The sequence below is a fragment of the Myxocyprinus asiaticus genome, chromosome 41 (assembly GCF_019703515.2).
Source record: "Myxocyprinus asiaticus isolate MX2 ecotype Aquarium Trade chromosome 41, UBuf_Myxa_2, whole genome shotgun sequence".
In the NCBI taxonomy this organism is placed as follows: Eukaryota; Metazoa; Chordata; class Actinopteri; order Cypriniformes; family Catostomidae; genus Myxocyprinus; species Myxocyprinus asiaticus.
Window position 1 is genome coordinate 6,055,769 of NC_059384.1, and position 14,937 is coordinate 6,070,705.

The 14,937-nt window shown below is 37.1% G+C and overlaps 1 protein-coding gene and 1 pseudogene across 1 annotated transcript in view; one reads left to right on the plus strand and one right to left on the minus strand.

The window, feature by feature from the left end:
* Positions 1-8,148: 8,148 nt before the first annotated feature.
* LOC127431687 (craniofacial development protein 2-like) lies at positions 8,149-12,402 on the minus strand (annotated as a pseudogene).
* Positions 12,403-13,666: 1,264 nt separating this feature from the next.
* LOC127432158 (arf-GAP with GTPase, ANK repeat and PH domain-containing protein 3-like) overlaps positions 13,667-14,937 on the plus strand; it is a 234,131-nt gene continuing 232,860 nt past the window's right edge. Inside the window, exon 1 of the mRNA XM_051683011.1 lies at positions 13,667-14,511. Within this exon, the coding sequence (XP_051538971.1) occupies positions 14,136-14,511 (376 nt within the window). The 5' untranslated portion in view covers positions 13,667-14,135. The remainder of the gene's footprint in view (positions 14,512-14,937) is intronic.

Genomic DNA, 14,937 nt, shown 5'->3' on the forward strand with positions numbered 1-14,937 from the left:
ACCAGTGAGTCGCTCAGTGCGACTGACTACTGTAATGGAAAGCTGAGAGAACAAACTAAACAAATCTTTTAAGGTTACTCAAATACTGGAATGTTAACCCTTGTGCGACCTTCGGGAAATTTTTGTCTTTTTCATTTTTGTTTTTTCTGATACTGAAAAAAGTGACATTTTAACCTAATTTCCTATAATACAACTTTAATACACTGTGTGTTCAAAATAGTTACACTCAGCACCTTCAGGACAAAAATGTCCCCATTGAAACCCATTAAAAATGCAATATTTGATCCCTGTGCCATTAAAGCATAAAATCATGAATTCTATGATATTATGCTTTCATTCAGGAGCCCTGGCTTCAAAATGTTAATTTTTTTTATATTTTCCACCAGATGGCGCTATTTTTCTCATGTTTAGCCTATGGAGCAAATACATACTTTTTTCCTATTTTCTGTTTGCTGTATTATAGAGCACTGCAGGCCAGTTGAATAAATGATGCAGCTAAAATTGTGTGGGTGTGTTGATATGGATGTCAGAGTGTGTTTTATATGTGTGTATTGAGAAATTTTTGTGTGTGTAAAAAAACAACAGTGGCATTATATAATCAAACTGGCATTTAAAGGATTAAAATCCTTAATATGAATGAATATTTGGTAGTTATGATCAGGACTGATGTAGGTTTAAAAAAAAAAAAATTGTTCTCTAAGGTCCTGAATGTGAGGTTTTTTAAAAAAAAAATCTGACACTGCACAAAAAATAATAATGCATCAAAATCAATGTTGTTGCTAGTCATTGATATATCCCAGACTGTGATAATCCCAAAAAAAATAAAAAAAAAAAAAAAATTCCCCTTAGCATCTAGTATATGGAAAATAGTTTTTTTTTTTTTTTTATAAAAACAACAGTGGCATTATATAAACTAACTGGCATTTAAAGGGTTACAATTCTGAAAAATGAATAAATATTTGGTAGTTATGATCAGGACTGATGTTGGTTAAAAAATTAACTAATTGAAAGTGGAAAATAATATTAATATATAATATTATTATGGCAGTTTTTTAATGCAGACAGTTTTGTCCTCTAAGGACCTCTGAGTTACCTTTTTAAATTGACGCACAAGGGTTAAGACTGTGAATCTAATAATTTATAATGTATTTATCTACATATTTACTTGTAAAATAATGGCAAAATAAAGGATTCAGAAATCCTATGAGGTTTTCCCTTACAATTATTTACCATGGTAACTTCCATGATTCTCATGCATTGGAACCACAGGTGAATTACAGACCGGGCCAATGGCGCTGGGCTGCAAGGTCTCGCATCCCATCAGTCTTGAAAATAAGTGTTTAAATATGCTTAAATATGTGGGCACCAGAGCTTATACAAGTCCCTGTGACTATGAGGGCCCCCAGCCCTCTTATAGGACCCTTTTGCCTTCCTGTTTCTAATTAAATTGTTTGAGCTACTCTTTAACATTATAACGCCACATGTATCATATTTGATACATGACTTTCTAAAGCCTCTACATCATTACGATGTGTACGAGATGTCTTCTGTCTCCTGGTGAAAGTTTCCATGCTCTTCTGGAAGCAAAAGACCTTGTAACATAATTTCCAAAATGGCTACCTTCATGTTTTGATGCACTCATCTTTTTTATGCGAAATCTTTGTTGATCTGGATAAATTAAAATTAACAATAACGATACATTGTTACTGATATTTCAAGTTACTGATATTTTATTAGTATTTATTGAATTCAAGCAACATGGGCTAAAAATTTCATTCTTTTATAGAAAAAAAGGTTTAAAAAAATATTATTTTCTGACTATTATTTCATATGTTAGGCTTTATGGTTAAGCTTTATTCTTTGTATTAAAGGGCTGTCAAACAAAAACATTTATTATACTTTTCATTGCTATAACTGCATGTTTGCCTTTCATTACAAAAACAAAACTTGTCTTAGGTGGTTGGGGAAAAATAAAATATTGATATTTTACTTTGTGTGGTTCAAAAGTACTAATTAAACTAGATACTGTATTGAGTTATAAATGCTTGAAGTTAGACATTTTTTACAGGTTTTACAGTAAGAAAGAAAGAAAGCAATAAAGAAAGAAAGAAAAAATAAGAGAACATCTTAAAGCAGATTAAAGGGCTTGTGTGTACGTTTTGAGAGCTGAAGTTTGAAATCACGAACATTCCAAAACAGACTCATTGCTCATTTAAACATTCTATCAATATAATGTAGTCTAGGGGATTTCTGGACAATTTGAAAAGGCTTAAATTATGCCTTTGCAGGGCTTTTCAATGGAAGAATGATAATGGTAGCCAAGCTGTAGGGTTGTTCCAAACAGAATTTCCCAAATAAAATGACCAAATGACCACCATTTTTGAGCCCCGCACTTTTCAGCACTTCAGAGCTCTCATAATGGAGGGTAAAGTCTTTGGAGGATATAGGGATGATCATCACTTCTGAATAGAATGCACCCCATCATTCAGATGAGTTGAAAAGATATTGCAGCGCAAGCCAGAACTGCCTGAACTCTTTGCCGAATTTCACCAAACCCTTACTGTAGGAGCCTACTGTATTTGTTAAATTCATCAATATTTAAAGTGTTTGAAATTAAATGTTTCATAATATATTGTGGCCCCTTTAAATATATGCATTTTGTATGCATAATTTGTAGTATTTACATTGAGTTTACATGATGTGTAACAAACGTTAAAATGGTACTGTCTCTTTAAGAATAGTGACTGTTCAGCGAATATGTTTTGGTTGAGTGGTTTCTTTACCACATCCCTGCTGTGCTTGAATTAATCTGACTGTACATAACAGAACAGGTATTAAAAGAGACTTAAATCAATGAAAATAGATTGCGTAGATCTCAACTTTAAAAGATAATTGGACTGGGGGGCCCTAAAAGAAAATTGGCCCTGGGGCCCTTGCTAGTCATAATCCGTCCTGATTGGAACATCAATATTTGTGGGATCAAAATGTCTCCTTTTGTATTACATGGAAGAAAAAAAATCATACACGTTTGGGACAACATGATGGTGAGGAAACCATGGCAAAAATGTTCGTTTTGGGCAAACTATCCCTTTTACATGCATGAATAAAAATAGAAATTTACATTAAATACACTTTTTATCATTAGAATTATTAGTAGTATAGTATTAGTAATAATAATAATAATAATAATAATAATAGATGTACATTGTAACCTACGTTCTGTAAAAATCAATTGAACAAGTTTACCCCAGGGGGCTTCTTCCTCTAGGTAAAACAGTAGAGAAAGATGCCTCTTTACATGATTTTAAATTTTTGGCCAAAACTATTTACTAAATTAGTAAATTACCATTTATTTCCCCTAGTAACATATTGATGCATTATCATCCTGTACATACTAAACTCATGTCTAAATATGCAGTTTGTCAGTCAGTGCTTATTGTTCTTTAAGACCCCATAAAATCCCTTGACGAGTGCATATTTATCTCCTATGTTGATGTATTTCCTACTGATACAGGAAAATGGGGCAGAACATATTGAAGGGCTCATCCCTTTTTTAGCCAATATGCTTAAAGTTTAGTTGAAAATGAAAGCTAATTTAGTTGAGTTGAAAGATGCTGAGTTAAAAGTTTTTCTCTTCAGATCTATACAAGAGAACTCAGTCAACTAAATACAAAGTAAAAATGTTCCATGTATTTTAATAATTTCATTTGACTGTAGAATACCAAAATTAAATACAATTTTGAAAACAACCTGCTGTCTTTATCATCTCACACTTACTATTTTTCTCACACAGTATAAATGGGTCCTTATACATGTAGTGTACACATATATAATGTAAAAATCTGTTAAATTTATTGTAAAATACCAGCAGCTGTGGTTGCCTGAAATGTACCATAAAAAACGCACTAACCATGTTTCACCGTATTTTACGGTTCACTACCGTTTATATAAATAAACGGTATAAACTTGATATAACCTTCTAAAACTATAAAAAGTCTGCTTTTCACTTTAAAATGTATCGTCAGTCACCGTAATAACTACAAAAGGCCATATGATGACTTAAAGTTCATGAAGAGTGGCCCTTCCAGGAGCAATAATTAATTCACATCTAAAAAGTACACAGTGTTACTCACACAAACACAGAACACCGTCAGGGTAACACATGTGACACTACAATTATGCAACAAATATGAACTAAACTACATGAAATATGACACAGAACACAATGTACATAACTGATATGAAAAATAAGAAGAAACATAACTATTCCCATAAAATGTAATGAACACGCAGGGACATCATGGAATGGCCGATTTTTGTTTTTCACCATAATTTTAACAATGGTTTATTGTAAAAAGTACATGTACTCTCTTGTTAAACATAGCATACAGTTTTACTGTTAATTATACGGTAAAATCGTACTTTTAACATCTAAAAAAACTATTTTACCATAAAATTACGTGTTGTCTTGTTAAATATATTATCATTTTTTTCTGTACATTCTAAGGTAATATCAGTTAACCAATTAACCTTTTTTTTACTGTAGCATTTTTACATTCTTTTACCATTAAAATTATGGACATTTTTTAGCTGCCATGATATTTTACATAGGGGTACCTCGCAAAGGAATCATCATATTTGGGGGTCCTTAGCCTCAGAAAGCTTGAAAACCCCTGCTCTAGAGAACACTTTATTTGACCAAAATTTGGTGTCTTATTAACATTTTTGGCCCTTTTTCCTGGCAGAGAAAGACTGAAAATGTTTACAGTAAATGCATATATCTGCTTAAAATAATGTTAAATATATAGATATATAGCATATAGATGATCCCAAAGCTAACAAACATGGACTAAAAGACACAAAACTCCTTCAAGGGGAATGTCTTTCTCTACTATAACTATAGTAACTATGCTGTTTTGGCAGCAATATGCTAAAATTATAAATGCTGTGGGATATGTAGGGCTACATTTTATATTATTATTTATATAAAGATATTTAGGCAGGCTTAAGAATTGACAGATATTACTCTGCTGAAACACAGTTGTACAGTAATGATTTAAGATTTAATTGCAAATTGTAGTGTCTTAAAATATAGCCCTACATTTTAGAGAAAGGACTATGATCTATCTATCTATCTATCTGTCTGTCTGTCTGTCTACCTATCTATCTATCTATCTATCTATCTATCTATCTGTCTGACTGTCTGTCTGTCTGTCTGTCTGTCTGTCTACCTATCTATCTATCTATCTATCTATCTATCTGTCTGTCTGTCTGTCTATCTGTCTGTCTGTCTACCTATCTATCTGTCTATCTGTCTGTCTGTCTGTCTGTCTACCTGTCTATCTATCTATCTATCTATCTATAAAAAAATCACTTTTAATTTTAGATGGACTAATTTAAATTGACTGAAATACAAGAGGATGAATATTCTACAGAAATATTTAATAATCACTGGGCCTTTAGGTCTTTTGCTCAGTGAAAAGCTGATACCTATGGGATCATATTATATTATATTACAGTTTTGCTCAATCGCTTTGGCTCAATTCTCGAATGAGAATTCTTTTTTTTCAAAACAATAAGTTCAAATCTCTGAACAATTAGTTTCTTGTTCATACCAGATTTGAATTTCTTATTCATTTAAGCAAATTCCATGTGTTTTGGCACATGTGTGCAAAAGAGTAAGTACAATTGTCTACAATTTGCACAATAACTAAATGCACATGGCTTGCTGATCAAACTGATGAGTTGATTTTCAGTGAAACTGTCATACTCTTCACAACTTCTAAACATGCTTTCATCGTGGGAGCTATCACATGCAAAATGATGCATTCAATTATCAAAATCTGGCCAGACCAACAAGAGCGACAGGATGTCCACCAAGAAGATGGAAACTTGTAGTGTTACTTACTATATACTTTTTCATTGTTGCAGGTTTTTTTTTTTGTTTTTTTGTTTTTTGCATGGATGTCATTTTATGGCAATTTTCTGTTCACTATATATGACTTTACATGTAAGAAATATGTAAAAATGGACATGCAAATGTGAATTTTCTGTTTACTTGTAACACATTGCTACAAAAATGAATTTATTGTATACATACAAATGTGCATATCCTTTTTCTGTGTACCACAGTGTTGACTTTTCCGAGTTAACTTTGACCTACTGTTGAAATCTGTATCTAAAAAGCTCAGTGTGATACACAATAGCATTCAGCAAGACAAAACTGACATTCTTGTATAGTACAGTAAGCAGTCAGTGTCAAAAAACAAGTAGAACAAAAATGACATTTGTATATAACAAACATTTCCAGGGTTGACTGCCTTGGTGAAAAAAGATTTAAGCATTTTGACTAGTAAGGCTCACACAGTGACAAAAAAACTTTTCATTTTGGTGGCACTGGCCAATTTACTGACACAATAACTAGGTTTTGAAGCATGAATTAAATGTTTTGGGTGAGTTACTACATTTTGCAGATAAGCAATAGAGTTGTGATGTCCCATAAATCAGTTTTGACAATTGCACTTACAGTTTAGAGAATGTTAAGACTGTTTCAAAAAATGAGCCAAAGCAATTGAGAAAAACTGTATATTCATGGAGAATTTGTCTGCTTTGTACTTCAGGGGGTTTCCTGAACAACAACAGGATGAAGGCCATTTTGAGAGTGATGAGGACCCACAAACCATTACTTTGTATTCAGCACACCAAGAATATGTAGCAGATGGAGCAATCATAATCAGAGTCAAATATTTACTGGGATGTGTTTCCTGATATGCGTACTCCTTTTTAGTTGTGCAAACGCCTGTAGGTCTGATGATGGAAATGAATGCAGCAACTGTGTCAGTACAAAATGCTGAATGTGGCAATAAGCGTGATACTGCACTGTAGCACATGTAACAACCTGTTTAAGGTTAACCACAAGATTACAATGAACAAAGTGCTACTTTATTGAAGACGTTATAGCATACTGTATGTTTACTACAAGTGGATTGGTATGCAGAGCACTTAAAATATAGGTAGCAAATGCATTGAAGGTCTTAGGTCCTGAAACTCAAGTCAAGTACATTATTGTCAGGTGCACAGAGAAACAGGTTCCACTATAAAGTGAAATTCCTATTTAGTGCTCCCACAAAACACTGTTGAGTATGAAAATCTACAAATATACAGATAGAAATGATAAAGATGACTAAAATAAGAAAAGCAATTAATTTAATTTGTGTGCACATAATAATAATAATAATAATAATAATAATAATACATTTCTTCTTTCTTTTTTTCTCTTCCACCCATGCTAAGGAATGTATTGGGCGACGAGAGTTCTCCAGTGGTTGCGATCAGTGGCGAGGTCATCAACTTCGTCCCAGGAGACATTTAGGGCTTTAAGGTCGTTGATGAAAGTCCGGCGCCAGGTCAGTCGTGGTTGGCCTCTACCATGCTGGCCTCCAGGTGGAACCCATAGAAATGCCTTCTTGGGGATACGGCTGTCATCCATAGGGATAAAATGTCCGGCTAGTCGTAGGTGATGGCGTGCAATGATCGTACTGGGGCTTGGCAGCTTGCTTTGTCATAGGACCTCCTCATTGGTAATGTGGTCAAGGTATCGAATATACAGTATCCCTCTCAGGCAACGCTGGTGAAAGACGTTCACCTCCTGGGTAGTACTGGCTGATTTTTTCCACGTTTTGGCGGCGTAGGTTGCCATCGGGAGGATGATGGATGCATATAGGCGAAGCTTGATGTTAAGCGAGAGGGACTCAGACGACCATATATTGCCCATTTGTTGGAAGACTGCAGAGGCCTTGCCAATCCAGTATTTGACGTCTATCTCTGCGCCTCCATCCCGTCCATTGACACTGCCGAGGTATGTGAACTTTTCAACCTCTTCGAGATCATGCCCATCGACCCAGATCTTTGGCACGCCGGCTCGAACACCAACATGCATGACCTTGGACTTCTCAGTGCTAATCTGCAGTCCGACTTTGGCCGCCTCTTGGTGCAGGCTTGATGTTTGCTCCTGCAGATGGTGCCCATCATCTGCAAGCAGGGCGATGTCATCCGCAAAGTCAAGGTCAGTAAGGCAGCTCTGTCCGTCCCAATTTATGCCCGTGCTTGGCCCCATCAGGGCCTTCCTCATGACTAAGTCAAGGGCCATCAGGAATAAGAAGGGTGACAAGATGCACCCCTGCCTAACTCGATGGTGAAGAACTCAGTGTGGCCCGTGTCTGTCTTAACGCAGCAGCTGGAATGGTGATACAGGGACTGGAAGGCTGTGATGAACTTCCTTGGGACGCCATACAGATGCAGGATGTTCCACAAGGATTCTCGATGGATCCTGTCAAAGGCCTTTTTAAGTCGATGAAATTGATTTACAGGGACCACTTGTACTCCACGCATTGCTCAATGATGTTTCTCAATGCAAAAATTTGATCGCAGCATGACTGCCCTCGCCGAAAGCCTGCCTGTTCTTCTCGTAGGTGCTGGTTGGCAGCTACTTGTATTTGACGTAGAAGGATTGCACAGAAGACTTTACCTGGTACCGAGAGCAGGGTGATGCCTCGCCAGTTCGTGCATTCTGTAGCTTTCCCCTTCTACGGCAACTTGACAATGACGCCTGTCTTCGGGGACTGTTTGCGCTCACCAACACACATTGAACAGATTCGTTAGTTTGATCAGCATGGTTGGGCTACCATGTTTAAGGAGCTCCATCTAGATTTCGTCCAAGATAGCGGCCTTGCTTGACTTTTGTATTTTGATGGCCATTCGAACTTCATGTGCCGTGATGTCACCATCTTCACCTTCCTTCTCTGGTCAATCAAGGTCCATGACCTATCTTGTATCCATTCTTCCTTTTGATTCCCCCACTGCCGACCGATCACTGCCTGCGCGCAGGCTGCCACCGTCTCCTTGAAGCCATGCCATTGTGACTCGACCTCCGCTGTATCAGCCAGGGCCAGTTTCGAAGATGAAGGATAAAGGCAGCTGCAATGTTCCGGTTTTTAAGCTTATTGACGGCGAACGGTCGGACGGTCCCGGGTCTTCTTCCATGGCAGCGCAGCTTGAGCTTAAGGTTTATCCAGACCGGGTAGTGGGCCGACCTCACATTGGCCGCTCGGAATACTCTGGCATCCTGCAGGGCCATCCTCCACTGCCGGCTAATGCACACATGGTCGATCTCGTTGAGTGTGCGTCCGTCCGCTGAGCGCCATGTCTTCTTATGGATGAACTTATGCTGGAAGAAGATATTCCCGGTGCAGAGGTTGTTGTACTCGCAGAAGGAGACCAACCGTTCCCCATTATCCGATAGTCGTTCCGAAGATGCGAAAGGGCTGATGATCTCATCAAAGCCTTGGCGTTCATGGCAGAACTGGGCATTCCCCGATGACGAGCTTGAGGTCAATGTTTCGGTGCCTTGTCCATCACGGCTTGCAGCACGTCATAGAATTAATCCTTTTCGGCTTCGCCCGCTTCTTCAGTTGGGATGTAAACCTGGATGACAGTTGTTTGAACGTGGGCTGATACAAAATGGGCCGTAATGACCAGATCATTGATTGGCTTTCATCCGACTAGGGCACGTACCGCTTCTTCTCCGAGGACCAACCCGAGCCCGCTAATTAAAATTCAGCAATTGTTTACTTATATCCCTGTGTTGCTATAAACCCATATGACTTTCACTGAGCACAACATTTTATCAACATTTCTCCCTTTGTTTTAAGAAAAAGAAAGAAAATCATATGGGTTTATGACAATATGGGGGTGAGTAAATAATGACTGAATTGTAATTTTTTGATAACCTATCCCTTTAAGTTTGGATTTTATAAAAATAGAGATGGGGAATCTAATTTCTCTGCATGGGCAATAAGTTACATTTGTATGCAGAATGTGATATGTATATATAACGGTGTTAAAAACCTCTGAAATACAGTAGTTCTAAAATATGCACAAATAAAAAATAAAATAAAAAATGTTAATCATTTGCATATAGTTACTTGGCTCATAAAACGGGAGAAACAAAGAGAGAGAAGAGAGAGAGAGAGAGAGAGAGAGAGAGAGAGATGTTGGGAAGGGCTGTTTTCAGGACAGGCTGACAGACGCTGCATGCAGGTTGATCAGGAAAGCCCTGCCGATAGTCAATTCCCTCCTATGCTAAAAAAAACAAAAAAAAAAAGAAAAAAAAAACTCTACCTAAAGCCAAGTGTCAGTGATGCCATCTGCTGCCATCTGCTGCAATAAAAAAATGGAAAAGAGATCAAGTGAGTGTCACACACATAAGAACTACTGTATTAAACATAAAATATGCATGATACAAGTCAGCCATCAGTACATTTATGTTCCTATACAGAAAGTTTGGTGAGAGAATGTTGGCAGAGAACTCCTCAACTGCATTATCCTGGCAATCTAAATGCTATTAAGGGGTTAATATCTCACCGCAAAACAGATCAAGTGAACTGTAATAAAACTGATGCGCAGAGCTGAGTTGATTTCAAAAGCAATTCTGCTGAATTAAGATGCTAGACTTGTTTATACAGATAAATAACAGGGTACAACCCAGATACTGTACACATAGACATAGGCTAGATCTAGAGAAACAGAAGATGGAATCAAGCTATTTCCATAAGTAATGTCAACACATATTGTTATGCTCTTCCCTTCTACTAACATAATAAGATAAAGGCAAGGGAAGCACAACTAGTGGGCCTATGTATGATAAAAATAATAATAATAATAATAATAATAATAAAAAGAGGAATAAATAAGCAGAACATATCTTCCAGTTCTATATTTGACCAACAGATGGAGACACACAACTTTAAAATCACTCTCTGTTAAACCAGTCTTATGTCTCTCAAGCTGTCTCTGGTCCTAAAATATCATGCCCCCTTCCTTGGTTATATCTAGAGAGATTAATCCCAAATACATTTCTGAACTGATAATTATAGTACAGAATCTTTGGAATACAAAATTACTATAATCTTTCCCTCTCATGTAACCCAATAACTTTTAAAAAAGGCTACTGGATATAACTTCTTTTCTGGGTGACCCCTTAATGACAGTCAGAAGGGATTTCAATATCTTCATTATAGAGTTTATGAAGCCCATGATTTAGAAAAGGGATACATATCAGGAGTATTCTCTCAGAACAATCTTGATTTGAGTTTAAATAAAGCTGAAATATAACATTTCTCATTGTTTGAATCTCAAAAGTATTGCATGACCAGTGCATTGCATTATCAGCACTTTTCTTGGCTGTTGAAATGCTGAAAGCAAAAAGCAGGTTTTTTTTTTTTTTTTTCCCTTTCTCTTAGATTCAGCCACACTGATTCTCTTTTACCTTAATTAATAAGGTTTCATGATATATGTTTGCATTAGGCTGGAGAAGGAATCATTAAATGCTGCCAGTGTTTTTCCCCTCACAAGACTAAAGTAAAGATACATGATAAGATGTTATGTGAATACAGCCCACATCAGATCTTATAAAATTATGACATTTTTGTCAACACACACACATACCCAAAGACATCCAGTTGTTTGGGAATGTTTGTAAATGATAAGACCAAAAAGAAAAACAGCCTTTTCTGAATAAAGGGTTCAATCAGAATTCTTACAAGTGTTATAATGCTATTAAATAAAAGAATTTTGAGGAACTTTATAGCATAGATAGTTTGATAATACGTGAATAAATGTCACAATTGCACAGTGTACAGATTTTGCATGTTTAATTTAGCATACTAAGCAAAAAACATTTAGGCCACTATATAAATCTCCACTTTGTGAACCCCAGTAATTTGTTCCTATACTGTATTGCTGTGTTTTATAACTATATATATACATTTCGAGGTAAATGTTTTGACACATTTTACAAGAACATCATATGTCATATACGTATAACCTTGTGAGAATTTCAGCTGCACAATTAATGAAGAATGTTCAGGAAGAATAGCAAAAATGAAAAATCACTCATCATTTACTCACCCTCATGCCATTCTTTTGCTGAACACAAATTAAGATTTTTATATGAATATCTCAGCTCTATAAGTCTGTACAATTCAAGTGAAGGGTGGCGAGAACTTTGAAGGTCCAAAAAGCATATAAAGGCAGCATAACAGTAATCCATAAGCCTCCAGTGGGTAAACCAATTTCTTCAGAAGCAATATGATAGATGTGGGTGAGAAACAGATCAATATTTAAGTCCTTTTCACAATAAATTTTCCTCCCTGCCCAGTAGGTCGCAATATGCACAAAGAATGTCATTGGGCAAAAACATAAGAAGAAGAATGTGAAAGTGAAAGTGGAGATTTACAGTAATACCTTGTTTTGTTTTTTTACACCATGGTAAAACTGTGTTTTTGGCCATGTACTATGGTAGTACCAGGTTTGAAGTATCCTGAAGTACCCTGTAAAAACCATGGTAAATGCATACAGTAATTGTTCATGATATATATTAAAGTATTATGGCATTTTCATCTGATTTCATCTTCCCAAACCCCTGAAGAAAGCCCCAAAATTGCTTTTCGAGCAGACAGAGTATCACATCTTTAAAGCTATGTTTGAAGTAAAGCCAACAATATGGGATGTCAAGCTTGAGATGTGATGTGTATTTTAGTTACTCCAAATTATAATTATTTTTAGATTCCTAATGTTGGATGTAACCCTTGATAAGAGCGGTAGCCTAGTCACTGAATATAGGCTATTTGTCATGTGTTTGTGAAGGAGTGAGCAATTATAAGCATTACACTGTCAAGCAAAACATCTGGTTACATAATAGTGGAGCATCAATCGCTTGATTACCACCACCAAAACATCCAATCGAATTTCACCTCCCCCACTCCCCCATTTCAAACGCAGCTACGTATGTGACGTTGCAGTGGATGGTCGTGATGTCCGATTCGCTTACGAATCGTTCTTTTGAACCGACTCTTTTGAATGATACAATTGAACGATTTGTAAGCGATTATTAGAAGCAAAACTGTGAGATTGGAACAATATTGTTAACAATAAACCGTATTCGAAGTAGTTACATAATTATGACTGGAATTAAAAAGAGGCTGTGAGGGATTGATTTAAAATATCTTCAATAGTACTATTTAAATAGCTGCTGATAGTTCATCTGATGAAGCATTGAAATATATATTTTTTTTAAAAATCAGTACACAAAAATCTACAGTGGTAAAATTAGATTTGATCTAGAACCTTTACAGTAGGTAGGTAGCCTACACGTCACTGAAGAGACTGCAGGGCAGGCTAAGCATCCCTCACACTCACAGCCTCGTTTTCGCGCCAGAAATGTAATATGACGCTACTCTGAATAAGGTCTATATCGTTATTATTTAATATTAATATTATTAGTAATTAACACGATTAATAGCGTTTAAATTATTGGAAACAATTGCCTATTCTTAATTGTGCTGATATACTGTTGGAACATGACGCAATTTAAAAAATAAATAGGCCTATAAAGGCCAATTTTATCATAAAAATAGGACGTGAGTGGCGCGCGAGCATTTCTGGGAACACTTTTGAGCGATACCTCAAAAGAATGGGTGAATCGACTCTTTGAACTTGTTCATTGGAATGAACCATTTGAATGAACCGATTCGCTAAAACGATTCTGATTTCCCACTGCTGGTGTATGGAGGTGGGGGTCGGGGAGGGACTTCTTGGACCAAAAGGGAATTCAAACGTGTTTATGACTTTAGAGTAGAACCGTCGCGTTCAGTCAGTCAATGGACTCGGGCGCATTGCGATAACCGGCCTCATTGTGTGCGCTTCAGGCTGGGAAGCAAAACAGAGAGCGATTCGGTCCAGAAGACAGCGCAGAGCGCCCCAAAAAACAAAGGTGTGTCCAGTTGAAAGACATTCATTGTTACAAAAAGAAGGACAGGACACGCGCTACAGAGCTCGTCGCTGGGAACAATTCCACACAATGATCCACACTGAAGTTTTGATATAATGAGCAAGCCGCGCGGATTGTCGGAGACCCATTGATGCGTCATAAAGGCTGATTGATGCGTCACAATAGTTGTTATCATTCCTCATCAGATTAGAGTGTGCAGTGCGGATTCCTCTTCGCGCGCTCTCCGAATAATTCCAAAAAGCGAATAACGGCTGTATATTTTATTCCTGAGAGCAGTTTCTCAACGATGAATTACCAATCGAGCGTCCCGGTCTCGGTGTCAGTGTCCGGTATCTCCCAGCAGTCTCAGCCCGCCATGCCAACCCCGGGCACGGGACCCGCGCCGGTGCCCGTCCCTCAGTCAATTCCGGCTCAGTTCGGATCCGGATCGTCCGGGAGCTCCGGGGCGGGTCAGTTTGGCTCGGGAACCGTATCGGGCCCTGCAACGCAGTCTGGCCAGCCGGGATCCCAGTTCGTTTTGTCCAACTCAGCAGCCATCAGAGCCGAGATCCATCGGTTTGAGTCCGTCCACCCGAACATTTATGCAATATACGACCTGATCGAGCGCATCGATGACCTGGCCCTGCAGAACCAGATCCGTGAGCATGTGATCTCTATTGAAGGTAAGCACAAGGCTAGATCAGAGGCAGCCGTTGCATTTAATTGATACAATGTAACATTGTATTGTCTGTCAATGCATAGAAATATGTATGCAGATGGTGCAAGCAAAATAGGCAACATATCTGTGACAAGCAAAACAAACTAGTCTAATTAGAGAACTGGTCTTCCTTTGTAGTGTATGATCATTCTAATTAAGGGGCTTCTGAGATTTAGGGACCACCAAGACAACTACTGATAAAAAAAACAAAAAACAAAAATGCAATCAAATTGCTTATTCTTAAATAGTTATTATTTGTTTTTTGTTTTTTTAATAAAAATGAGTAGATTTATTAAAATAGTGATTGATGGTTCTATGTAACAGATATGGTAAGCTATATGTTGCCAAAATCATGTTTCATGTTTTGCTTTGAGATAGTCAAGTTTTATCC